General features: G+C 41.9%; 1 protein-coding gene, 2 non-coding genes and 2 pseudogenes across 3 annotated transcripts; 2 read left to right on the forward strand and 3 right to left on the reverse strand.

The window, feature by feature from the left end:
- The first annotated feature begins 491 nt into the window (after positions 1-491).
- On the forward strand, positions 492-610 carry LOC115417285 (uncharacterized; annotated as a pseudogene).
- A 787-nt stretch (positions 611-1,397) lies between these two features.
- Positions 1,398-1,516, reverse strand: LOC115417275 (uncharacterized; annotated as a pseudogene).
- Positions 1,517-2,008: 492 nt separating this feature from the next.
- On the forward strand, positions 2,009-2,127 carry LOC115417270 (5S ribosomal RNA). Its single transcript, XR_003935099.1, has one exon. It is a non-coding gene; the product is annotated as a 5S ribosomal RNA (ribosomal RNA).
- A 696-nt stretch (positions 2,128-2,823) lies between these two features.
- Positions 2,824-2,942, reverse strand: LOC115417357 (5S ribosomal RNA). Its single transcript, XR_003935154.1, has one exon. It is a non-coding gene; the product is annotated as a 5S ribosomal RNA (ribosomal RNA).
- Positions 2,943-13,349: 10,407 nt separating this feature from the next.
- On the reverse strand, positions 13,350-20,574 carry LOC115417174 (zinc finger BED domain-containing protein 4-like). Its single transcript, XM_030131185.1, has 9 exons — positions 20,512-20,574; positions 19,950-20,082; positions 19,718-19,809; positions 19,426-19,632; positions 19,217-19,327; positions 19,111-19,122; positions 18,867-19,016; positions 18,143-18,768; positions 13,350-13,578 (listed from the first exon to the last, which is right to left on the reverse strand). Exons 1-9 carry the CDS (start codon positions 20,572-20,574, stop codon positions 13,350-13,352), a joined length of 1,623 nt encoding a protein of 540 aa, XP_029987045.1.
- Between the last annotated feature and the right edge of the window lie 6,037 nt (positions 20,575-26,611).

Consider the following 26,611-nt stretch of genomic DNA (forward strand, 5'->3'; position numbering starts at 1 on the left):
AACTGTCATATTCACCCTCTTTATAGATTTAATCACACTGAAGAGCAGGTTTCCTCCTATGTTTTCCCATATGTGCAATCTAAATCACTCGATATTTAAAGTGGCAAAGGACAAACAAAGTGATCTAAATAATGTCTTAAAGAGTCAAGATGAACATACCAGCCTGGAAGGAATTCACCAAAAGCGTAGAACCAAGTTGGAAATAGCAGTTTGTGCGTATATTCAGTGTCTGAAGGAGGGGGACCATGGCGGCTGGACGCTTACAGCGAAAGCAAAGTTTTAGTAGGTAACCCTAAGATGTGTTTTGACACCATCGTTTTGTTATCCTCCTGTAATGACTTCTATCTCTGTAATGTTGCAAACCTCTGTGTTTGGTGCAGCCAGCGTATCGAGTGTCAGACCTTAAAGTTTTTGAGATTCCTTTGGAACCTCTTCCACTCACATGCAGCGGCACTTAATCTATAAAAAGGGAGAGAAGGACAGACACACTGGCTTACGGCCATACCACCCTGAACACGCCTGCTCTCGTCTGACCTCGGCAGCCAACCAGGGTCGGGCCTGGTCAGTACTTGGATTGGAGATATCCTGGGAATACCAGGTGCTGTAAGCTTTGACACTTTTCTGTGTGACCAGCAGAGGCTGCTGCTGCTTGACCAACCAACAGTTTATCAACAAGAGAAAAATACAAATTTTATTTATTTAGTCATTTTATTTTACCTTTATTGAACCTGGACAACCTCACTGAGATTAAGAATGTCTTTTTCAAGAGCGTCCTGGCCAAGACGGGCAGCAGTACATTGAATAGTTACAGACAGACTTCCATACATAAAACGAATACACAAAAAGCATACAGACAAGTCAAACCTTCCAAAGTCAACTCTGCAAAAAGTGCTCAAGAAATGTAGACAAAAGTGCGTCAGGATTCATGAATTCATTCCTGAAAAACGAAAGCTATGATGGCGACGGACGCTAAAACCTGGGAGTCTTTGTGAAGAGGAGACAATTGTAACTTTTCACCTTTATTGATCTTTGTAAAGACAATTTCTTCATGGGCACATTTTTTTGCTGACACTCTCTAAACCTCTCCTTTTTTGGATTCATTCAGTGTGGACAAAGGAAACATACTGGCGTTTTGAAAGGGCTTAACAGAAACAGTAAAAACCTTTGCGGGCGTCGGGTGGGGGTTTATCTTGACATTTTGGCCGGAAAGGGGGCAAACGGCTGAAGCGACAGCAGCACCACCCTCTCCTTCTCGTGTCTTTCCTTTCCACGCATCCAGACTTTTGGTCTCTGTCTCCATGGCACTCTCTGAGTTTTGGAGGGAATAAATGTATCTTTTCCTCTCGTCGATGGGTGAAGCAGCTGCACCCTGTGCTGGACACAAAGAAGAGGGTAAAATCTTACAGCACCCGGTATTCCCAGGCAGTCTCCCATCCAAGTACTGACCAGGCCTGACCGTGGTTTGCTTCCGAGATCAGACGAGATCGGGCGTTTTCAGGGTGGTATGGCCGTAAGCCAGTGCAACTTTCATATTTACCCTCTTTATAGATTCAATCACTCTGACGAGCAGGTTTCCCCCTGTGTTTTCCCATATGTGAAATCTAAATCACTCAGTATTAAAGTGGCAAAGGACAAAGTGATCTGAATAATGTCTAAAAGAGTCGAGATGAACATACCAGCCTGGAAGGAATTCACCAAAAGTGTGGAACCAAGCTGGAAATAGCAGTTTGTGCGTATATTCAGTGTCTGAAGGAGGGGGACCATGGCGGCTGGACGCTTACGGCGAAAGCAAAGTTTTAGTAGGTAACCCTAAGATGTGTTTTGACACCATCGTTTTGTTATCCTCCTGTAATGACTTCTATCTCTGTAATGTTGCAAACCTCTGTGTTTGGTGCAGTCAGCGTATCGGGTGTCAGACCTTAAAGTCTTTGAGATTCCTTTGGAACCTCTTCCGCTCACATGCGGCGGCACTGAATCTATAAAAAGGGAGAGAAGGACAGACACGCTGGCTTACGGCCATACCACCCTGAACACTCCCGATCTCGTTTGATCTCGGCAGTAAACCAGGGTCGGGCCTGGTCAGTACTTGGATTGGAGACATCCTGGGAATACCAGGTGCTGTAAGCTTTGACACTTTTCTGTGCAACCAGCAGAGGCTGCTGCTGCTGCTGCTTCTTCACCAACCAACAGTTGATCAACAAGAGAAAAATACAAATGAAGTCATTCCTGAAAAATGAAAGCTATGATGGCGACTGACGCTAAAACCTGGTAGTCTTTGTGAAGAGGAGAATATTGTAAATTTTTAGCTTTATTTATCTTTGTAAAGACAATTTCTTTATGGGGACATTTTGTTGCCGACACTTTCTAAACCTCTCCTTTTTTGGATTCATTCAGTGTGGACAAAGGAAACGTATTGGCGTTTTGAAAGGGCTGAACAGAAAGAGTAAAAACCTTTGCGGGCTTCGGGTGGGGGTTTGTCTTGACTGTTTTTGGCCGGAAAGGTGGCAAACGGCTGAAGCAACAGCAGCACCACCCTCTCCTTCTCGTGTCTTTCCTTTCCACGCATCCAGACTTTTGGTCACTGTCTCCATGGCACTCTCTGAGTTCCTCTCGTCGATGGGTGAAGCAGCACCACCCTGTGCTGGGCACAAAGATGAGGGTAAAAGCTTACAGCACCCGGTATTCCCAGGCGGTCTCCCATCCAGACTTTTTGTCCCTGTCTCCATGGCACTCTCTGAGTTTTGGAGGGAATAAATGTATCTTTTCCTCTCGTCGATGGGTGAAGCAGCTGCACCCTGTGCTGGGCACAAAGAAGAGGGTAAAGGCTTACAGCATCTGGTATTCCCAGGCGGTCTCCCATCCAAGTACTGACCAGGCCCGACCGTGGTTTGCTTCCAAGATCAGACGAGATCGGGCGTTTTCAGGGTGGTATGGCCGTAAGCAAGTGCAACTGTCATATTCACCCTCTTTATAGATTTAATCACACTGAAGAGCAGGTTTCCTCCTATGTTTTCCCATATGTGCAATCTAAATCACTCGGTATTTAGAGTGGCAAAGGACAAACAAAGTGATCTAAATAATGTCTTAAAGAGTCAAGATGAACATACCAGCCTGGAAGGAATTCACCAAAAGCGTAGAACCAAGCTGGAAATAGCAGTTTTTGCGTATATTCAGTGTGTGAAGGAGGGGGAATGTGGCGGTTGGACGCTTACGGCCACGGTGAAAGCAAAGTTTCAGGAGGTAACCCTCAGATGTGTTGTGACACCATCTTTTTTTTATCCTCCTGTAATGATTTCTATCTCTTTAATGTTGCATACCTCTGTGTTTGGTACAGTCAGCGTATCAGGTGTCTAACCTTAAAGTCTTTGAGATTCCTTTGGAACCTCTTCCGCTCACATGCGGCGGCACTTAATCTATAAAAAGGGAGAGATGGACAGACATTCTGGCTTACGGCCATACCACCCTGAACACGCCTTTTCTCGTCTGACCTTGGCAGCCAACCAGGGTCGGGCCTCGTCAGTACTTGGACGTGAGACAGCCTGGGAATACCAGGTGCTGTAAGCTTTGACACTTTTCTGTGTGACCAGCAGAGGCTGCTTCTGCTGCTGCTGCTTGACCAACCAACAGTTTTTCAACAAGAGAAAAATACAAATTTTATTTATTTAGTCATTTTATTTTACCTTTATTGAACCTGGACAACCTCACTGAGATTGAGAATGTCTTTTTCAAGAGCGTCCTGGCCAAGACGGGCAGCAGTACATTGAATAGTTACAGACAGACTTCCATACATAAAACGAATACACAAAAAGCATACAGACAAGTCAAACCTTCCAAAGTCAACTCTGCAAAAAGTGCTCAAGAAATGTAGACAAAAGTGCGTCAGGATTCATGAATTCATTCCTGAAAAACGAAAGCTATGATGGCGACGGACGCTAAAACCTGGGAGTCTTTGTGAAGAGGAGAAAGTTGTAACTTTTCACCTTTATTTATTTTTTTAATGTGACGGCTCCGCACCTTCTTGTCTCTACGGGCACTGTCAGTTTTCTTTGTTTCAGATGGAGATCACATGATTGACTGCACCTGTGACTGACCTATTTAAGCACGTCAACATGGATGATCATTCTCTCTCTCTTCATCTGCTCTGGGTTCTTTTTCACGAAACTAGGATTCCGTTATCCAGGATAACTGACTAAGCCGCTTTCAACGAATCCAAAATATGGGAGTCCAGGCTTAATCGGTTTCACAAAGACCAAACCAGGATGAACGGACACGGATTCATCAAGCCACATGGAACTCATCCTGGATAAATGCGCGCACCCGGCTTCCTCAGATAGACCCCAGCATCGATCACAGATTCACCATGGCAAGTAGAGCAGTGAACTTACCCCCGTCGTATGCAAAACTCCTCATTTCTGCTAACGAGGAAGTAAACGACCGAATCAAAAAGCAAGACAACACCACCACAGTTACAAAAACAACTAGAGACAGCGGTAAAGGACTGCAGACCACCTGAATGAGTAAGTACTGCACAACCACACACTGACCGCTCTGCTGAAACCATCACAACTACAACCCAAATAGTTTATTAACATCTGTGAAAATGGAGTTTTGAAATTGTAAGTTATTGTGTAAATGTAACTGCATCAGACTGAATAACACCGATAAATAGATTCCTTGCCTTTCCTTGCCTTGCCTCGCCTCGCCTTGCAACCACGTGGCATGTCCCACCACTGATCAACCACTTATCCCATACTGAAGTAAAGTAAAGTAAAGTAAAGTAAATTTTATTTATAGAGCACTTTTCACAGACAGAGTCACAAAGTGCTTTATCAATTCAAATCAGAATCAAATTAAGTTTACAGAGACCCATTATGATGAATACATAGAGTGTAATCAGTCTGTGGTGGTCCTGGGTCAGGTGGGAGACTAAAAAGCCTTTTTGAACAGGAGGGTTTTGAGGTGTTTCTTAAAGCTCTCTACAGAGTCCATGGACCGTAGGTGTAGAGGCAGGTCATTCCATAGACGTGGTGCCACAGCTTTAAAAGACCTGTCACCGCGTGTGCTAAAACAGGTCCGTGGAACCATCAGCAGGTGCTGTCCTGAAGACCTCAAGCTACGAGTCGAGCTGTAGGGCTGGATCAGGGAAGCAATGTATGCAGGGGCCTGGCCATGTAGGGCCCGGAAAGTTAGCACAAGAATTTTGAAATGAAGACGATATAGAACAGGGAGCCAGTGGAGAGATTTAAGGATGGGAGTGATGTGGGTTCTCCTGTTTGTGCGGGTCAGGAGCCTGGCAGCAGAGTTCTGGACAAACTGTAGACGGGCCAGCTCCTTCTTGTTTAAGCATGTAAACAGGCTTTTGCAGTAGTCTAAGCGAGAAGATACGAAAGCGTGAACGATCATCTCGAGCTCATTTGTGGACACCATAGATCTGAGTTTGGAGATGTTGCGTAGGTGGAAGAAACAGTTTTTGACTAGGTGTTTGGAGTAGAATTCTAAAGACATGTCCTGGTCAAAGATGACACCCAGATTCCTCAGTTTGGTCTTTACCGAGGAACTCATGTCTCCAAGGTGATGTTTGATCCCTGGGATTGCACTATCCGGGGCAATGATGAGGGTCTCAGTTTTGCTGGAGTTCAGCTGGAGGCTGTTATCATTTAGCCACTGCTTCAGCTCTGACAAGCAGTTGATTAAGGAACTCAGTTTGTGGGGCTCAGAGGAGTTAAAGGAGCAGTATATCTGGATGTCATCCGCAAATAGATGATAGGAGACATCACTGTACTGTCGGATAATGTGGCCAAGTGGGAGGACATAGAGTAAGAATAGGACTGGTCCCAGGACAGAGCCTTGGGGCACACCACACAGTAGATCCGCTGAGTCAGATTGGAAGTTGTTTATTGACACAGTGAAGCTTCTGCCGGTCAGGTAAGAGGAGAACCAGTCTAGCACATGACCTGACATCCCTACCAGGTCCCTCAGTCTCTCAGTCATTATGGTATGGTCCACTGTGTCAAAGGCCGAGGAGAGATCTAGCAGGACCAAGACTGTGGATTTCCCGGAGTCAGCCGCCATCAGGATGTCACTAGACACTTTTAATAGTGCGGTTTCTGTTGAGTGGCGTTGTCTAAACCCAGACTGAAAAGTGTCATAGATCTGGTGTGTCTCCAGAAAAGCTGTAAGTTGTTTAGACACTGCTTTCTCAAGGATTTTGGCCAATAGGGGGAGCTTTGAAATGGGCCTGTAGCTTTTGAAGTCTGTGGGGTCCAGTGTGGTTTTCTTTAGTTTAGGTTCTATGATGGCCTGTTTGAAGGAGCTGGGAAACAAACCAGTTGTGAGCGACAGGTTAAAAAACTTTGTGACCCATGGTCCAATAGTGTCAAAGACACCGACAAGGAGCTTATGGGGGAGGATGTCTGCAGAGTTGGAGGAGGGTTTCGTTTTGGATAAAAGTGCTGAGATGTCCTCCAGTGTCACAGGGTCGAAAGAGGACCAGGTTTGCAGAGGGGGATCAGATAGGGTCAGACGGCCAGAGGGTGGTGGGATATTGTGTTTAATATCCCTGATCTTGTCTGTGAAGAAGTTTAGGAAGTCATTGCTGTCAGCTTTACAGAGCACAGGGGCAGCAGGGACAGCAGGGGACACAATGGACTGGATTGTGTCAAAGATTACTTTGGGGTTTTTCTTGTTTGTGGCTATAAGTTTGTGGAAGTAGCTGGATCTTGCCTCCTTAATCATTTTATTTAATGAGGTTATGAGATCTTTAAGATGTAACCTGTGTACTTCCAACTGGGTTGATTTCCAAAGACGCTCAGTTTTGCGACAAGTTCTCCTTAGGTTTAAGATGTTTTCATTTATCCAGGGACAAGACCACTTACGAGTGACATTAGTTTTCACGGGAGCCACCTGGTCAAGAATAGAGCTGCAGTGTGTGGCAAAGCACTGGATAAACTCATCAACATCGGGACACTCATTAAGAAGACTAGGGTTAAACAGGGCACGGAAATCCTGGGCTGTGGACTCTGTAATGATCCTCCTCTTGGCCCTTCTAGGTGCAGGCTTGGGCTCAAGAGGCACACATAAGTCAAAAAACACACCACAATGATCACTCAAGTGGACATCCTCAACACACACATTTGTGACGTGTAAGCCCAATGAGAAAACCAGGTCCAGGGTATGTCCTTTCTTGTGGGTGGGGCCAGATACATGTTGTTTGAGGTTAAAAGTGTCAGTCATGGCTAAAAGTTCCATTGCTGGGCTGGATGAATTGTTATCGATGTGCAGATTGAAATCCCCAAGAATTAAAACCTTCTCCAGTTTTATTATTGATGTAAGGAAATCACTGAAATTGCTTAAGAAGGCTCCAGCAGGGCCAGGGGGACGGTAGATTAAGAAACAGTAAAACACACTGGACGAGCCAATCTTGATCATTTGTGACTCAAATGAGGGAAAGTCATCGGTGCTCATCCCTCTGCATATGTATTTGTCTTGGTGCACTACAGCAAGGCCACCGCCCCGGCGACAGGGGCGAGGCTGACCAACAGCAGAGCAGCCAGGAGGGCACAGTTCATTTAAATGAATGAACTCCCCATCCCTTTGCCACGTCTCCGTCAGGAATAATGCATCCAAGTTCCTGTTGGTAAAAAGCTCATTTAGGGAGAAGGATTTATTGGCAATGGAACGTGCATTTAGTAATCCAAACCGGCTAGGTGGTGGTGACATCATGGTGTTCGTGTCCGCTGTGTGTAATGGGATTTGTGTCAACCACCTATGATGCCTTTTAGCAGAGTGAAACCCCATACGAGACCTGGATATGACAGGAATGGGGAAGAGCAAGGCAGAGGTGTAGGCTGCTGGAGATGGGGAAGGAGAAGAGGAATTCACTGAGGTGGTTAGTTGACAGGTGGACAGTGAGGGCCTGGGAGAGGAGGAGAGATCAGTTGGGGTGTTGTTTATTCTCACTACAGATTTTATAGGAGACTCTGAACGTGGTGATATTAGATGTGACCAGCAGGGGGAGCAGGTGACTGCAGCAGAAGAGGGAGGGCATAGTCACATTGGTGTGGGTACTGAACACACACACATCACTTTAGGCCTTCAGAAAACACCAATACCACTGATCAATCAAGTGTCCTGTATAGAACACACACATCACTTTAGGATCAAATCTAAAGTTTTAAAGTGTCGTAACTTAGTCCACTTTCAAACAAACCAATTCATGTGGAAAATGTTACACATCTGTTGCCTGCTCATATTCACAGTTTGATTAAAATATGGGACATTATTTCTAATTTCAGAGGAAGTCGTGTTCAATAAACCTTCTGTTACAACAAATATGAAGACATTTAGTTGGAGGAAATGTTTGGAACAAGTTATATCCTGAGTTCAAAGACTTTACAACACTATGTTTAAAAGTAGGTTTAAATGTCATAAAAATATGAAGAATGTGAATGTTAATTTTTCCACTCAAACTACTGAATTGTTTAGTTTTTTGTTGTTTCTATTGTTACTAAGCTAAAGGCATTGGTATCTATTTTATTTAATTTTGTTTGGTGATATGAAGGGGGGTCAGCAGAATGATCTTAGGCTTCAACCTATTCCTTTACAGACTCTTTAGTTTTTAAACATTGTATCTGCATAAATGTCTAATGTTTGAAATGTCTGAATAAACACAATTGAACTGAACTGATCTAATGATTGCAAAATCATCTAAAATCATCATTTATGTAAAATTATTGAAATTAATAATCACAAATGTTTATATACTGACAGTGGGTCTAGTTCCTGTGATTCCATTGTTTAATGGGCAGTGGAATAACTATTGGTTTCCATTCGTGGTGACTGTTGACTGAGATGAGGGATGAGATAAAATAAATCCTGGAACTTTGCCTGGTCTGGACCAGGCTAGCTCCACAGACTAAATCTCCATGGTAACTTCTATCAAAACATATCCTGCTTTCCCCTATCCTGCTTTTGTGAGATCAGATCATGGATAAATTGAGCTAGGATAGCCAACATATCCCGGCTTAATCCCTTATCCTAGTTTTGTGAAACAGGCCCCTGGTCTAGTCTTGGTTCTGCTTGCTGTCTGATCTGGTCATGCTCTGCCCTGGTCCTCATCCTCCTCTCGACCAATGTTTTTGTTGCTTGTTGTATTTTTGGTTATTGCTAGTTGGATTTAATTAGTGATGGGTAGATGAAGTGTCATGAAGCGTTTCGACACTTTGCCAAACTGTATTTATACTGTGTTGATACTGTGTCACTGAATACTGACACCTGCTGGACCCTAAAAATCCCTACAGGCAACCTAGTTGACAGACTCAACTGACACATATTTGATGACCTAGTATACACAATAATGTAATTTAAGTCATTGTATTTTATGTTGTATTATTTCATATCTTCATTTAAATTTAAAATATCTTTGATATTTTTAGATACAGTCAATAAGTAATGTGAACATGTATCATAACGTGAAAATCTAAGTGAACATGTGAATGAGGATTCTTGTGGACGAGGATTTTTTTTTTTACAAATTTTTATAAAAAAAAAAAAAGTTTTTCCAATGTTTTGAGTTTGATGGTTAAAAATGAAGTAAAGAATAAATTAATAGGAATTAATTATCAATACAGCAACTGAGTAAGTTGTAGAATGGCTGTATACCTGAGTTTATCCTGGGTGTATCTGGGACTTCATTCTCATGCCTGGCCCTATAATGCCTCAGCATTGAGGAGGTGGTTTTGTTTAAATAGGAAATTTTTGTCGAACAAATGCGACATTTAACCTGCAGAAAATAATATGAATAGTAAACTAAGAGTCACTTTGAAATGAATTTGAATTCAGATAGATCAAGTGGAAACTCTGAGAGGAACAGGATGAAACAACAAGGAAATTAAAACAAATACCTTATTTTCCAAAATGAGATCAAAATGGTCCCACACGGCAGAAACCTTTCTTTTGGCTTGAGGCTGCTCCATAATTCTTCATGAATTTGACGATGAACCGCAAAAGTTCAGAGATTCTTTTGGCAGATGCATCCCGTTGACAGATGCGCTTCCTTATAAACACAGTTTGGCGCATCAGTGTCAGTTCGAAACAGTTCCTGTATCGGTCACGTGACTTTCTCAAAGTGATACGCGCACTGACACGGGGTTTTGTTCTGAGCTCGACGCATGTGCCGACGCATCAGTGTTGCCGGACCCATCACTAGATTTAATAAACCTCTGTTATATTTTTACCACCTTGTTCGTCTCCATTTTGCCACAAGCACTTCAATCTTCTGTTTTCTACTCACCAAACGAATAATAATGTTTGGCCTCTTACTCTGTTTTTGGGGTAAGGTGTGACAAACAGCTATATCTTTATGGTGTAAAGGAATGTCTTTGCTGTTTAAAAACTTAATAACTTGTTCCTTCAGAGAGTGTAATTCAGTGTTTGATGCATCCTCACCGTCCTTGTCACCTGCTGTGATGCTTGCATAAGTGCGATGGTTTGTCTTTAATCCTGTTATCATTAGATCATCCATCCTTATGCACTGCTCCAGATCTTCAACTCTTCTTTCCAGTTCGTCTATTTTCTTGTCTTTTTCCCTGATCACCTCCTTCAATTTCCGCATTTCCTCAATTAAATCCAGTAGTCCCGTCTGTTGTTTTGCCACCTTGCTTAGTTCCTCAGACATCAAGTTCAAAGACTTCTTAACTTCTTCCATGTCCTCTGCAAGCTTTTTAGTTGCCATGTCTCCTGTATTAGCTTGGCTCCTGGCCTAGCCTGGTAGCTTACCGCTGGTGGTGGTGGCTCCTGGCCCGGTAGCTAGCCACTGGTGGTGGTGGCTCCTGGCCCGTTAGCTGGCCGCTGATGGTGGTGGCTCCTGGCCCGGTAGCTGGCCGCTGGTGGTGGTAGCTCCTCACCATCACCACGTTTTACAACTACCTGTAAGAAGGTGTGTAATTATTGCAAAGGCAGGGGCCATTGGAAGGCAGAATGTCCACATAAATCTAGAAAACGTGTGCAGATTAAGCCTGTGGTCCTGCCCGCTCTGATTAGAAACTCCGGTCCTGTGGGGCAGTCCTGTGTAGATTCTGTTAATTCTGTTAACTTTGGTGACTTTTCTGTTTCTCCTGGTGATAAGGTGAAAACGGCCAGGGACGATCTGGCTTCTGCACGCGCTAAAATGAGCGCTTGGTGTGGCTCTCCTGAAGCGGTGGGGGTGTGCGCAACAGCAGGACGCAAAACCTGCTGCTGCTGAGTTGGGTTCAGTGAACGTCTCACCTGTTCTGGAGACTAATTGTGCTCATGCACCAGTTGAGAGCCTGTTGTGTTGCAGATTGGAAAATTCAGAAGCTTTGGATAAACTGGAGGTGTTGATTGGCCACTTATCCAGTGACCATCTTACAGACATGTCTGCCCCTAAGAATGGTTTGTACTGGCCTGGTTTGAGGAGGAAGCTTTTGCTGTTGTGTGGGCTGTGCAATATGTTGTCTTGTATGTAGACTACTGGGCTCCTTCTCTTCAAGCCCAACCATTTGATGCCGTACCCCATCTCTCTTGTCCTGCATGCTTGCTTCCATCCTTTCCTCTCTACTCTTAAACTGCTTCTCCAGGCGCCGGAGTTGCTGGGTGACTGGATAGGGTTGGTAAGCTGGTGACTGGTTATAGAGATTTGGGTGAGTATAAAAATCAAAATTGGTATTGGGTAAATGTTTTGTGAAACTGTTATTTCTCAGTTGGTCCTCTTGAGAAGAGGCCCTTTCTTTTGGGGGGGGGGGTGACAGCCCCGCACCTTCTGGGCACTAGGGCAGGGATTAAAGTTCTCCGTCACCACGACGGATTTCCGTCAAATGGAAAAATTGAGGGGGGAAAAAAGTCATATTGAAGTAACTTCCCCACATGTTTCTCCGCGATCCTGTCCTGGGTCTGCTGTCCTGGGTCTGCAGGTGTTTAACACAGGCACAGGGGGCTGACAGGTTTAACAGTGATGATAATAAGATGGCTTCTTTATTTTTATGTCGGGAGGAGAGATGTATGACTATTTATCTTTGGAAGGAAACGCTGCTCATTCTGTGCCTCAGAAACACATGGACAAGTTCAGCTTTACCGAAGTTCAGCCTCCAGCCTAACTTTAGTTTAGTGCTAACAAGTAGCTTTCATTATGAAAGAACCACAGCGAAAAGGGAAGAAGACAGAACTGATCTACATGTACCTTCATGTTTGGGTTCATAGCTTATCTCCTCATGCCGGTATATGACTAGTGTGTGTGTTTGTGTTTGTGTGTATGTGCCCTTCCCGTGCGTGCGGCTGTGCGCGCCGCGGCCTTACGCGCCCGACGGCATAAGTGCTTTATTTGGACCCGTTTAGCATCTTATTTCTATCTGTGTGGTACAGTACGAAGATAAAACTGAATGAATGAGTAACACCCTTGGTATTTGCAGTGCCAAAAAGCAGAAAAAATAAAAGATTAGTTGGTTAGGGTTACATTTACACAGACATTTTCCCCAAAATTCATGTGCTGTTGGAGTTGGAGTTATGTTTTAGGAGTTCCTAAATTGTTAAATAAAAAGTTTTTCACTCATTTTTTGCAGTAAGGTTTTCTTCTACTTATTCTTTTCACTTGCTTCAAAGGTTTTCATACCCTTTAAAATTAACCAGAGAGCACCAAAATTGACCTGAAGCTTTAAAAATTTTCTGGGGGAGGACCCCCAGACCCCCCACCAATACCACTCATGACATTTTTTCTATCCATGTTACTAATCTTCCACACCTGTACACTCTCCCATTCAGTGTGTTGTACAGTATTGCCAAATTTGACTATATAAACTTGTACACTATAGCAGTATTGTATTGCATCATTTTTAATAGTGGCCAATGATTTTGACCAGAAGAAAATTTTCAGTCAGATGAAAAATTTTTGCTTTAATCCCTGCACTAGGGGCACTGTCAGTTTTCTTTGTTTCAGATGGAGATGGCCTGATTGATTGCACCTGTGATGGGCCTATTTAAGCAGGTCAACATGGATGATCATTCTCTCTCTCTCGATCTGCTTGGCTCTGGTCTGGCCTGGTCTTGGTTCTGCTCGCAGTCTGGTCTGGTCCTGCTCTGGCCTGGTCCTCATCCTCCTCTCAACTGATGTTTTTGTTCCTTGTTGTATTTTTGGTTATTGTTAGTTGGATTTAACAAACCTCTGTTATGTTTTTACCACCTCGTTCATCTCCATTTTGCCACAACGTAAGAGCTGGGTTGTGACAGTAAAGACAATTTCTTCATGGGCACATTTTTTTGTTGACACTCTCTAAACCTCTCCTTTTTTGGATTCATTCAGTGTGGACAAAGGAAACGTACTGGCATTTTGAAAGGGCTTAACAGAAACAGTAAAAACCTTCACGGGCATCGGGTGGGGGTTTGTCTTGACTGTTTTTGGCTGGAAAGGGGGCAAACGGCTGAAGCGACAACAGCACCACCCTCTCCTTCTCGTGTTTTTCTTTTCTACGCATCCAGACTTTTGGTCTTTGTCTCCATGGCACTCTCTGACTTTTGGAGGGAATAAATGTATCTTTCTCTCCCGTCAATGGGTGAAGCAGCAGCACCCTGTGCTGGGCACACAGAAGAGGGTAAAAGCTTACAGGACCTGGTATTTCCAGGTGGTCTCCCATCCAAGTATTGACCAGGCCTGACCCTGGTTTGCTTCCAAGATCAGATGAGATTTTTTTTTTATTGACTCATTCATTCAACATACATATTACATTTCCATCAAATAATCTACATCAATCTATGTCAAAAGGAAAAATCTGACAAAAAACAAATAGAAAAATAACCATTAATTTTAAAGTGCTTTTGCAATAAAACAGGATCAATACATAAGCCACAACTTAAAAACACCCAAGCAAACTAAGAACAATTTTGCAGTTTCAAAACTACCCCCTCCCACGTCAATTCAATAAAAGGGTTGGTAGAGATAAAAACTTTTATAAAAACATCCAAATCTCCTTTTTCACTAAAGTAGGCATACAATGTTTCCAAGATTCCCAATAATTTAATATGAAATAAATTTCAAATATCAACTACTTTCCCCTTTTGTCTTACCATTGCTCTCCTTACCCACACTGTATGCCTTGCAACTGCCAAATTCAACTGAATTGCTTGATTGTTTTTCGACAGCTCCAAACAAGAATAGTTGCCCCCAGTTTTTAACAACATACTCTTCTTTTTCACCAAACCCAGTTATTGTTTTCTTCAACCTCCCCTCCAAACATCTTAATTTCTCACAATAGAAGAACATGTGCTTCATCCCTTCTTATTCTTTTTCACATATGTGACACATATCACTGTTCACAAAACCCATCTTAATTAATCTCATTTCATTTAAAACACAGTTGTGGCCAAGCATAAAATCAAAGTTCTCTAGTATTGGGCATTTTAGACTTTGTCTTATATTTTTCCATATTTCTTCCTTTTTTATATTTTCAAGTGCTCCTACCCAATATCTGTTTAATGTGGGTTCCTCAAACTCCAGATTTCTAAAAAACAAATAAAATTGTTTTAAGCACACAAAATTCCCACATTTGATTTCCTACTTTACAAACAATTTAAAAATTCTCTGTTTTTTCCTTCTCATTTGTCTTATCAATTTGTTCTCTCCATTTCTTTGTTATAGCTCTGATTATTGTGTCTAAGTCTTTTTTAATTTTACCCTTTTCATAATCTTCCTTTATTTCCTTCAAATCATCTATAAAAGCTTGAAATGGTAAGAGCCCTAGCCTTATCTCATAAGAGATCTCTGATCTTCCTAAAACCTGCTCTGTACCAAGTCATCCAGTCAAAACCCCGGCCAATCTTCAAATTTGGATTTAAAAACAGTGGTTGGTTTAAAATCGCCTCCCTCCCCACTGGATTTATGTGCAAACTTTCTTTAAAACTGACCCATGCCCTTAAAACCTCTCTATAAAACTCTGGGATGCCTGTTAACATATTATCTTTCAACCCCATCCATAAGGCTGAAGACCCCAGACTACCAACTTTGTTTAAGTAATACAGCATTGTTTCTTTCCATTCCTTCTTATCATTACCCAAAAAATTCTTCACCATTTTAACTCTTAGGGCCTTCAGCCTTAGGATGGGGTCAAGCAATCCCAGACCCCCCTCCTCCACTGTCCCGATCAGAGTCTTATATTTCACCTTTGATGGCTTGCCGTGCCAGATAAAATCCACCACTAAACGTTTAAAAATACTGGCCACGGTTGTTGGCAAACAGACTGAGCCGAGGACGTACCATATTTTGGACAAAAACAGTGAGTTCACCACTACAACTTTTCCCTTGAGCGTGAGGCTCCTCCTTCCCCAAAATATCAATCTTTTCTTTGCTTTGCTCATCATCTCCTCCCACGTTTCCTTTGTTAACTTTTCATCAGGCCCTACTCTAACCCCCAGAATTTTCATACAATTTTGAACTTCCTTAAAGGGTAACGCCCTTGACAAAGCTCCTCCTCCTCCTACCCTCATGAATTCAGTTTTACCCACATTCATTTTAGCCCCTGAGCCTTTGCAGTCGAGATCTAAAATCTTCATGCTGTTTTCAATACTAACCACATCCTTTAAAACAAGTGTTGTGTCATCGGCATACTGAAAAATTTTTGTTTCTGGTTTAAAAACACTAAAACGTTCTACCTGGATTCCTATTATTCCACTGTCTGCATTAATTGCCAAGCCAAGAGGTTTGGCAACCAAGGTGTACAGTAATGCAGACAGTGGACATCCCTGCCTGATTGATCGAGATAAAGGGATAAAATCAGTTAAAAAGCCATTTATCTTGATACAAGTCTTGGCATCTGAGTAGAGACATCTCAGACATCTGATAAAATTGTCACCAAAATTAAATTTTTCTAAAATATCAAATAAAAATTCATGCTCTCCCTTATCAAAAGCCTTCTCTAAGTCTATGCTAACTATAAAACCATTTTTCTTTTCTCTGTCCATAAACCATATTTTATCTCTTATACTGTTTACTGTGTCTGAGATGTCTCTACCCAGTACAGCATATGCCTGATTGGTTTGAATGACTGTGGGTAAAACCTGCTTCAGTCTGTTTGCCAACACCTTTGCTAAAATCTTACAATCACAGTTTAAAAGGCTTATCGGTCTGAAGTTTTCTAATTTCTCCCCATCTCCTTTTCTTTTATATATTATTTTAATCACTCCTTTTTTCATTGAAGGACTTAAAATCTCTTTTGACCATACTTCTTGGAAAACAATATTTAAAATAGGGATTAAAATCGTTCTAAAAGCCTTATAAAATTCACACGGCAAGCCATCAAGGCCAGGGCTCTTCCCATTTTTCATATCTCCTAAAGCACAATCAATTTCCTCTTGTAATGACCTTGTTGCACTTTTTCCACTTTTCCTCACTCACTTATTTCTCAATATGTTTTAATAAATTTTTAGCTTCTTCTGCTGTTCCTTCTTTTGTAAATAATTTATTATAAAAAATAATGACCCTCTTCAAAATATCTTCTTTATTTTTTAAACTGTTCCCCCGTTCATCTTTAATACTTCTAATTGCTTCTGCTTTTTGCCTACTTTTTTCCAGATCATTAAAAAATCTTGTGCACCTTTCCCCTTCAACCATATAATTTGCTCTGCACCTGATCATAGCTCCTTTACATTTAATCTCTTCTATTTTCTTTAAATTCTCCTCTAATTCCAATATCATATTAATATTCTCTTCTCCAAAGTTCACTTTGTCTAATTCTATCTCCAATTTCTTTCTAATTTTCTCTTCATACTTTCAGTTTGCCCTTCTCATCTTTTTACAATAAGCAATTGTATATTTTTTAATATCATAATTCAAACTACCCCACCACACTCCCTTACAGTTCTCATATAAATGTAATTCATTCAAACTACCACGTATTAAATTTTCCATTTCCATTCTATATAAATTATCTTTTAATACTTTAGTATTTAAGAGCCATAACCCAGGTCCCCTTTCCACTTCATTAAAATCCATTTTTAAAAACCCATAGTTATGATCACTAAAACCACATCTTTTATATTGTATGCTTTTAACATATGCTGATTTTTCTTTTTTCATTGACACCAAGTCAATTCTGCTTTGTTTTACTGTATCTTTCATGACTTGTGTCAGGCGTCAACGGTTATGTTGATTTTTTTTTAGGAGTTTTTGGTCTGTTCCTGTTTTATTTTGGTGAGGGTGGTTGCTTTCCTGTTTTTGTCTGCACGCTGTCAGTCTTGTCTCTGTCTTCCCTTTCCCTTCATTGTTTGCACCTGGTGTTCCCCTCGTTATTGTCCACACCTGTTTTTGATCCCTGCCTCCCTTATATATTCTCCCTGCTCCCTTTGTCTCTTGTCAGTGTGTCCCTGTCTGTGATCTTGAGAAGAGCTTCGTCTGATAAGTATCTAGTATCTTGATTCTTGAACCGCATGTTTTTCTACCTCGGGTTTTTAGTTTGTAAAAGGTACGTTTAGGGATGGGCAACTGAAGCCTCATGAAGCTTCCACAGGGTTCATCTGATTGTGCCGGAAAATGAACCAAAGTTTCGGGGCTTTGAAACCACAAACACTGACATCTGGTGGTGCACTGCAAGTATATCATCTGCTTCAACCATCCTCATTGTCCTTGTTATGCTTCAATATGTACACAACAAAAAGCGTAAAACAAAACAATTTTTTATGTGAGAAGTGCTTGCGTTACATTGTGAATAATAAGGATAAAGTGACGGGGGTATGATTGCGTTACATTGTGAATAATAAGGATAAAGTGACAGGGGGGTATGTTTGTGAAACAGGGCCAAGCTAAAATGACTGCACGGGATACATTTCACAGATTTTTATTTAAAAACAGGATTTTTTCAACTGTGCTGGGTTTCAGCCTGTTTCGTCTTTGGCTGACGACTTCGCCAGCCTTGGAGAAAATCCTCTCGCAGGGCACGGAGGAAGCTGGTGTGCACAAAAAGTTAATCGCCAAGTTGTAAAGGTGGGGGTATAACACCTTGTGGGTGACCCAGTACTTCAGTGGGTTCTCTGTTCTTGGAATGTGGGGTTCCTTCAAGTACCTGGAAAGTAATTATTAGCCCATTGTCATTCAGCAGCAGAGCATGAGCAGAAATGGTGATGCAGATCATAATCTTTACTGTACCTCTGAACCTCCACTGTAGCACTGGCAGTTGAGCTGGTCACCTGCTGTTGAGGACCCACATGCCTATCCAGCAGGGCCCAGAGACCGCCATCCTCCAGTTGACCTGAAGGGCCTGCTCTAGGTGGTGACCGTGGCTGTGCCTGAGCTGGAAGTTCCACCTGCATTGTTGCAGCACACTCTCTGGTCAGCCTTTCTACAGCAGTTTGAGCAGAGCCTTGGCTGCAGAACCCCAGCTCTTTGAATCTAGGGTCCAGTAAGGTTGCCATTGAGAGTGGCGTGACCTTCTCCAACACTGCAAACTTTTCACAAAGGTTATTCTTTAGGTTTGTGGCCAGTTTCTCACCCAGTGGGTTTGTGATATGGCCACATCTGCTTGAGATATAATGTTTTAGCATTTTTACAAGTGGAATAACCTTGGAGGCCGACACCCGTTTTTCCTCAGAGAGCTCCACTGTGGCCTGGTGAAATGGCCGAAGAACGTCCAGGCACTGGTGCATCGCCTGGTAATCCTCTGTGGTGAACGGGGTGAGGTCCGTATTGAGGGTGGCCAGAGCTGCACCCAGTGGCTCTCTCTCCTTAAACAGCCTTTCCAACATGGCGAATGTACTGTTCCACCTTGTGTCCACCTAAAATGAGATGACAAGCAAGTTTTATGGAGAGAAAAAATATCACAGTTACAGTAACTATGACAAAAGTAACATATTAATAGCTAAACAGTAATCACCTCCTGAATTAATTTGTGCTCCGGCCTGGCCAGCTGTCGCTGCATCTCAGACAGCTTCTCCTTGGCTGTGGTTCTGGACTTAAAATGCCCAACGATCCTGCGCCCCCTACTCCGGATGTCCTCCAGTTCAGGGGTTTGGGCAAGGGACCTCTTCACCACCAAATTCAGGACATGTGCAAAACACATTATGTGCCGAAGATTAAGTATACTGGCACATGCAACCATGTTGGCAGCACAGTCTGACCAGGCCTGTCACCTGGAGGAAAGATTACAACATGTTGACAAATCAGGTATAGCAGTTAGTAGTAGACCATATTGCAGGATAATCTTGTCTTTTACTGGTCTCTCACCTTCCCTTTAATTCCCCACTCTTCCATGAGATCTTTGGCCTCAGCCAAGTGAGCTGCAGTGTGGGTTTGGGGAAACTTTTGAACCCCCAAGACCACAGAGGACAGCTCCACCTACAACGTGCAAAATCAGAGTGAGGGACATGAACCATATCAATACACAAAGCAGTTCAAAGAAAGGAAGTGCATGCTGCAGTATGACAGATACTTACCTCCTCATTGATAAAATGGCAGGTTACAGCTAAGTAGGCGTCCATGTTCATGGACGTCCACATGTCAGCAGTCAGGCTGACAGCAGAGGCCTTGCTCACCAGAGCTAAGGCCTTCTCCTTTGTCGCCTTGTATTTGTCCTCCACCATATTCCGCAAGGCCTTCCTATTAGGGATTATGTAGGTGGGGTCCAAAAGGTTGACAAAGGCCTAAGGGTGACATTAAATGAAATACAGCTGATTAGGTAAACATGCATTGATACAATAAATGCTATGGACCTACTAGCCACTGTACCTTGAAACCTTTATCTTCCACAATAGAAAATGGTTGCGCATCCATTACAAACATATCCACCAATGCAGCATCAAGCTTTTGCTTCCTTGACACTGCAAGAATTCAGCATATCAAACGTGTAAAGATGTGGGAGTCGAACTCATAACCTTCAAATACTTGGGCCACTATTTTAACCATTGAACTATCAGGGATACCCACTACCCACCATCTACATGCTACACTAAATAATTACCGGCAGGAGGAGGATTGAAAGTTTGGTTCGTAGTCTGAGGTGTTTCAACATGATGGATGGATCGGAGGTGTCGCATCATGGAGGAGGTGTTGTCATGAAATGCCAACTCTTGTGGGCAAATCAAACACCGCACCTTTAACAGATAAAAGGAAAAGAAACAATTACTTTTTAAAACGACACATAAACGTACTTCTAGTTAAAGACATCATTAATAGCTAACAGTAATAGTACAGTTTATTTGTTTTAAAGCATTCAGGGACACTTTGTGTAATAAAGTGTCTGTTGTCAAAACAACAGACAGAGGTGTTTGGTACACGGGATACAGCTGTGCAATGGCTGTAAGCGCTTTGTGAAATGCGCTAAATAAACAAGTCAAAAAATTAATGCATTGTCCTCCATAACTTAGATTCTTAAATGTGCTGCCCCCGCTTAAAAAAAAAAGAATTATATTAGCATGCATACCCATAATGACAATGAAGCATATATTTACACTTGAAAAACAAAAACAGGTAAACTAAACATCTTACATCACACAATAGTAAATATTGTACAATATTATTACCTTATTAGGAGAAACCAAGGTGAAGTTATCCCAAGCCACAGAACGTTTCTTACCAGAAGCCATGATAAAGAGCAAAGAACTCGATTCAGACAGGGCAACGACAGTGCAACAGAACTGGTCGGGAAACATTGTTTTGGATCCATTTTTCTTTTATAGAGAATAGCGCGCCCAAGTGTTCAAACAGATGTGCCACGTCGGCTGATCTCTGAACCGTGGTTCAACCAAACAATGCATTCGGCGCTTTCAGGGCTCAAAATTAACTTTTTGACCTAGGAGCACTGTGCTCCTAACCCTAAAAAGTTAGGAGTATAGGCTAAAATCTAGGCGCACCACTATTATATAAAAAATTTGGAGAACAAGCAAAACTCTTGGCCATACCAAGTAATATTCCTATATGTATTTAAGCAATGTTAACAACCTAGAATAAAGTATTTGAATAGAGTATGAAAGAAAAAGCTTACATTGACACAGGTGCAAAACAATTGTCAATGTGTGGTATATACTTTAGTTGGTTCTTGGAGAAGAAAGATGAATCACACCATTATTTGCAACAACCAACTTTTGAGGAAGAAACTTTTGACGAATCATGTACACGTCTGGATACCGCTTGTTGTTTATTCATTAGCCCCTCGATTCGCTGGTTACGGTCAGCTGATCGTGTAGCAAGTTGATTCGCGCAACATGATCATCTGACTTGCAGGATACATTACGTCATGGGAAAATACTTGGAACAACGCCAGCGCTACTAACCGGGTTTGGCGGGAGATTGTTTCAAACGTCGGTGGAGTTATTTGATCCCTTTATTTATGCCGCCTGCGCACGCGAGGGGGTGGGGACTAGATTTTCCGCTTCAGTCAGCGGGGCGTGGGGCTTGTTTATTTTCAGCTGACGAGTTACTTCTGCAGCCATTATTCTAGGCGCACGTATTAATTTTCGCTCATTTTTTTTATTGGCGCACCGTGCGATCGTAATCTCAAAAACAGTTGCACTACCGAAATTCTCAGGCGCATGCGACCGTAATTCAGTCGCAGTCACGAGCCCTGGGCGCTTTGGACGTCATCAATCACATGACGGCGTCATTTGACACACGCCCCGGAACATTGTTTCGAACCACTGTGCTTCACAAAGGTACAACAAGCGCTGAAGCGTCCGTGTCAAACGGGCCATCCCTAGGTACGTTGTACCTCTCTTTTAGTTAATACGGTTTTTTGAGCACGTTGTGCTTCACCTTTTGTTAATCCATTTTTGTACTTGGAGAACTTTGTTTAATAAATCTTTTTTTGACCACTGACCAACAAGTCTCGTTGCATTTGGGTCCACAGCAAGAGTCGTGTCTTATCAGACTTGTATTCTGCTATATTCTTTTACCAATATTTCTTCCTCTCCAAACATCAACTAAATCAAATTTTCCCATAAACTTTTGAGTTCAGTTCTCCCTCTGTCAGCACCAAAACACATATTTTCTCTGACATCATCTCTCTCCAAAACAGTGTTAAAATCCCCCATTATAAATATTTCACCCCATTTCTCCATTAAAAAACCCAGATGTTTTGAAAAAATTTACTCTGAGTCTTCATTTGGAGCATGTATATTGCACATAATCACTTTTTCATTATCCTTTTCAAAACAGTTAACATTTTTCCTTCTTATCATTATAGATTTCAGTTGCCTTATCACACACATTTCTTTTCACTATAAATGCAACTCCCCTTCCCTTTTATCACTATTATTATAATAAAATTCCCCATCAAACCTCCCCCTAATACTTTCTGCTACGGCATCCATCGAGTTCGTTTCTTGCAACAGTACAATATCACTTTTTTCCGTTCCATTATCATTCTGTTAATTTTTCCTGGATTTACACCTCCTCTTAAATTAATACAAGTAAACCCCTACTCCATTAAAACAATAGATAAAAATAAATAGCCACAAGCAACCCCCAATACATGATTTGTCCCCATGCACTTCATATTATCCCTTTCTCCCTTCCCCTTCTCATCTGAACTCTACTACCTTCCTCCCTCCTTTTTTCCTGTTCCTTTAAAACCTTTTCTAAATTTACATTTATCACCTTTTTTTCTTTTTTTGCTTCCTATGATCTTTCTCCTCTTGATCCCCCACAGTTTTTTCTTTATTTTCTAAGCCTTCATACAGATCTTTGACCTCAGTTTGTCCATGTCTCTGTCCTTCTTCCTCTGGTTGATCTGGTTCTTTTCTTTTCTGTCCCATTCCACCTACAGTCACATCCTCAGAGTCCTTCTCCAGCTCATCCACACCTCCGTCTGCCCCGTTCCCCACGTCACTTCTCCCTGGGGGGTCCATCGGTGTTCTGCCGAATTGTCCTACTTCCGCAAAACGTCATACTGTAGGATGAAATGACAGACATATCTGCCAATCTGTGCTACCTCGTCAGAAAATCCTACCATGCGCTTCCAGTTTCTTTTTTTTTGTCATCGCTGTTTTAATGGGGTTTTTTTTTTCCTGCAAGTAGGACGCTCAAACATTGAATGACCCGGTCAGAAATAAAATGTAGATGTATGCAGGACGTTCTGACAATTCAAATTACCAAGTCAGAATATGCTTCAACATTTGCTTCCTTTTTCATATGCAGGTAGGACATTATGACAATTGAAATGACCCCATCAGAATATGCTTTTATGTAACAATGTTCTGTTATGCATACAAACCTCATTTGAGACAGCTTTTACATAGATGTACTTAAATTAGGTTGTTCTAAACTATCCCCATATGGATGGCTACAGATGATTTTCAAATAATGTATAAGAACGTTTGAAATTGAACTGAAGACGTAATGTGAAAAAAAACATTTTAATTTTAACAGGTAAATAACAAAAAATAGATTTGTATATTCACACAATAACTATTTACACACCATTTACACAATCAAAATTCACAAATCTCTCAAACATTTGTGACAACTATAATTTGTGTGCGCATCATTCACACATTCAAAATGGGCCCACCGCAGACATGTCTCACACTGCACCTAGAGACAAAAATATAATAAAAACAATACAATTTGAAAATGTGAACGTCATTACACCTATGCAACTAAGAATTTCCACTTAGAGAGAAACATTTATTTAGCACTCGCAACTACTTAGTACTTATGCTTTTAGAATAATTCTTATGTGATCATCTTTACCATTTCGACCATGCTGCGCTCGGCATCATTCTCAAGCATGGAGCACACCACGCAGTAATCTTCTGCGTTGCCTAGAATAAAATTAAGACCACTTCATTGTTATGTGTCCACTGACAGGATTGCAGGCATCATTGGCTAATTCCTTTATCAATAGCTGCTGTTTATACATTTCTACATTTTGGAGCATGTACCCCTACAGATCATCATCCAAAATATATGAAGCATGTATATTTTAATGGTACCCATGACCATATGGACAAGGCTTTGGAGAGAGAGGTATTTCAGCAACTTTATAAAATTGGTATTGTAGTTACAGAATTGTGGCTACTGACTATACAAGCATCTTCATACTTACCCCGATTTTCTAGCAGGCTACAGGCTTATCTGCCCTCTGTACTGCTTCACAGCCTCAGCTGTGGTCAGTACCTCCCTTGCTTCACCAGTCAAAATGAAGTTCTCTGCAAACTGAAATATATTGTTTTTGTACACATTTACATAGGGAGTCAACCAAGTTTAAAAAAAGACAAAGGAAAGTAATCGGTGTCATTTATGCATCTTGTCAACTTTTCAAACCAATGAACAAAACAGAATGATTTTAATACCTTCAGCACCAAAACTCCGCAGCTACTTGAGTCCTGCTGTTTATGATGCTGCAGAGTCTGCATCTGCCACGACTCCGCAGACCTGTCCTTCATTTTCAGAAAGTTCCTGGTTAAAACAGAATCAGAACCAGTTTACCATGTAGCCAGACATGTTCTTCTTGTAAATCATTACTTTAGAATCATAAATACCTCCAGTTGCAGAGAACTTTTCTTTCATAATAGTCCTCATTGCCCATGGGATCTATTAGGATCAGGGTCCTTGTGGGGATGTTGACAGTCTTAAAAAATATAATTGAAATTCACTTAAACAAAACAGTACTTTCAAAAAACAGTTTTGTCAAACAAAATGTAGGGTAAACACATACCACAAGAATCCAGTGTGCAGAAAAATTCAAAGGGCACAACCACATGTCCTCAACTGGAAATTTCATCTGTAGGATGTTTTACAGCAAGTTAAATACAACCAATTTACTGAACATCCACTAACTTTAGAATACATTCATTACCTTACTGAGGCTACGGAACCTCCCCGAAAATAATGCTGTTGCAACAACATCCAACAGCATCCATATGGTAAACAGGTTTCTGTTAAAAGCAAATACATGAAAACACACAAACACACACTATATAGACATATAATAATAGGACCATATATGATAACCTGGAATATGTAATTTTTGCTTGCCTTGTGTTCCTCAATGAGGCATTGCAAGTATACATCAATTACCTAAAATGTGAGCGAAGGAATATTAACACGTCATAAAATAGAAACACTGCTACAAGCAGCTAGTAATTATAACAAAAATAGCTCTTACCTCATCCGACACCCATTCTGTGCCCTGCAGCGTCCTAAATGATGCATCATACAGCTTGTATGGTCCAACTACTGCCTCCACACGCCCATCGTCTTTTGCCATCCAAAGCCTGTGTACTAAAAGAAGAGTATGATTTATGTTAGTTACATCAGTCTACAGGGTTTTCTGCAGAAATAGCTCAAGGCCAACGGGCCAAAATTGAACTCAAGGCCAATGGGCCAAAAATGAATAGGTCGTTAACCTTTAAGGGTGAAAGGTTTTCGACATTCCATAAAAAAAAGAATGTGTTCTATTACAATGTTAGATTGCACATTATATTTTATGGAGTCAAACATCCTTTAGAACCTTCATCCTTGTAATATTCAGCCTTAAAGGTTAAACACGGACCAACTGTTACATGTAAACCCCAGTCATGCAACAATTAACCTGGTATGATGGCCAAACTGGCCACAGACGACCAAACGGTCAAAAACAAATATTTTTTAAAAGGCCACCTTCATCTTGTGTGCTGAGTTTTTGAAAGGGCGGAGTCTCAGGTGGGAACTTAACAGGGGTTGACTCTGTTACACTAGATTGCCAAAAGTATTGGCTCACCCATCCAAATAATCAGAATCAGGTGTTCCAATCACTTCCATGGCCACAGGTGTATAAAAAATCAAGCACCTAGGCATGCAGACTGCTTTTACAAACATTTGTGAAAGAATGGGTCGCTCTCAGGAGCTCAGTGAATTCCAGCGTGGAACTGTGATAGGATGCCACCTGTGCAACAAATCCAGTTGTGAAATTTCCTCGCTCCTAAATATTCCACAGTCAACTGTCAGCTGTATTATAAGAAAGTGGAAGTGTTTGGGAACGACAGCAACTCAGCCACGAAGTGGTAGGCCACGTAAACTGACGGAGCGGGGTCAGCGGATGCTGAGGCGCATAGTGCGAAGAGGTCGCCAACTTTCTGCAGAGTCAATGGCTACAGACCTCCAAACTTCATGTGGCCTTCAGATTAGCTCCAGAACAGTGCGCAGAGAGCTTCATAGAATGGGTTTCCATGGCCGAGCAGCTGCATCCAAGCCATACATCACCAAGTGCAATGCAAAGCGCCGGATGCAGTGGTGTAAAGCACGCTGCCACTGGACTCTAGAGCAGTGGAGGCGCGTTCTCTGGAGTGACGAATCGCGCTTCTCCATCTGGCAATCGGATGGACAGGTCTGGGTTTGGCGGTCGCCAGGAGAACAGTACTCGTTGGACTGCATTGTGCCAAGTGTAAAGTTTGGTGGAGGGGGGATTATGGTGTGGGGTTGTTTTTTCAGGAGCTGGGCTCGGCCCCTTAGTTCCAGTGAAAGGAACTGTGAATGCTTCGGCCAGGGCCAGATTAACACTTCATTGTACCCTGGGCAACAATATTCAAGGGCCCCATCATCACAACCCCAGGATGTCCCTCTCCTTTTTTAATTTTCCTTTGGTGCTCCCACTTAGCTGCTTCTCCATGTTTGCAATGTTTTGATTCGCTTACGTATGTCGCA

The sequence above is a fragment of the Sphaeramia orbicularis genome, chromosome 3, assembly GCF_902148855.1.
Source record: "Sphaeramia orbicularis chromosome 3, fSphaOr1.1, whole genome shotgun sequence".
In the NCBI taxonomy this organism is placed as follows: domain Eukaryota; kingdom Metazoa; phylum Chordata; class Actinopteri; order Kurtiformes; family Apogonidae; genus Sphaeramia; species Sphaeramia orbicularis.

What these genes read in the sequence shown, in the direction of transcription:
- LOC115417174 (XM_030131185.1), bottom strand. Translation starts at nt 20,574, where the DNA reads ATGGCTTCTGGTAAGAAACGTTCTGTGGCTTGGGATAACTTCACCTTG. An exon ending in TTTCAATCCTCCTCCTGCCG is followed by an intron (nt 19,810 to 19,949) that starts GTAATTATTTAG and finishes GAATTCTTGCAG; the next exon opens with TGTCAAGGAAGCAAAAGCTT. An exon ending in GCTACAGTGGAGGTTCAGAG is followed by an intron (nt 13,579 to 18,142) that starts GTACAGTAAAGA and finishes TGCCCAGCACAG; the next exon opens with GGTGCTGCTGCTTCACCCAT.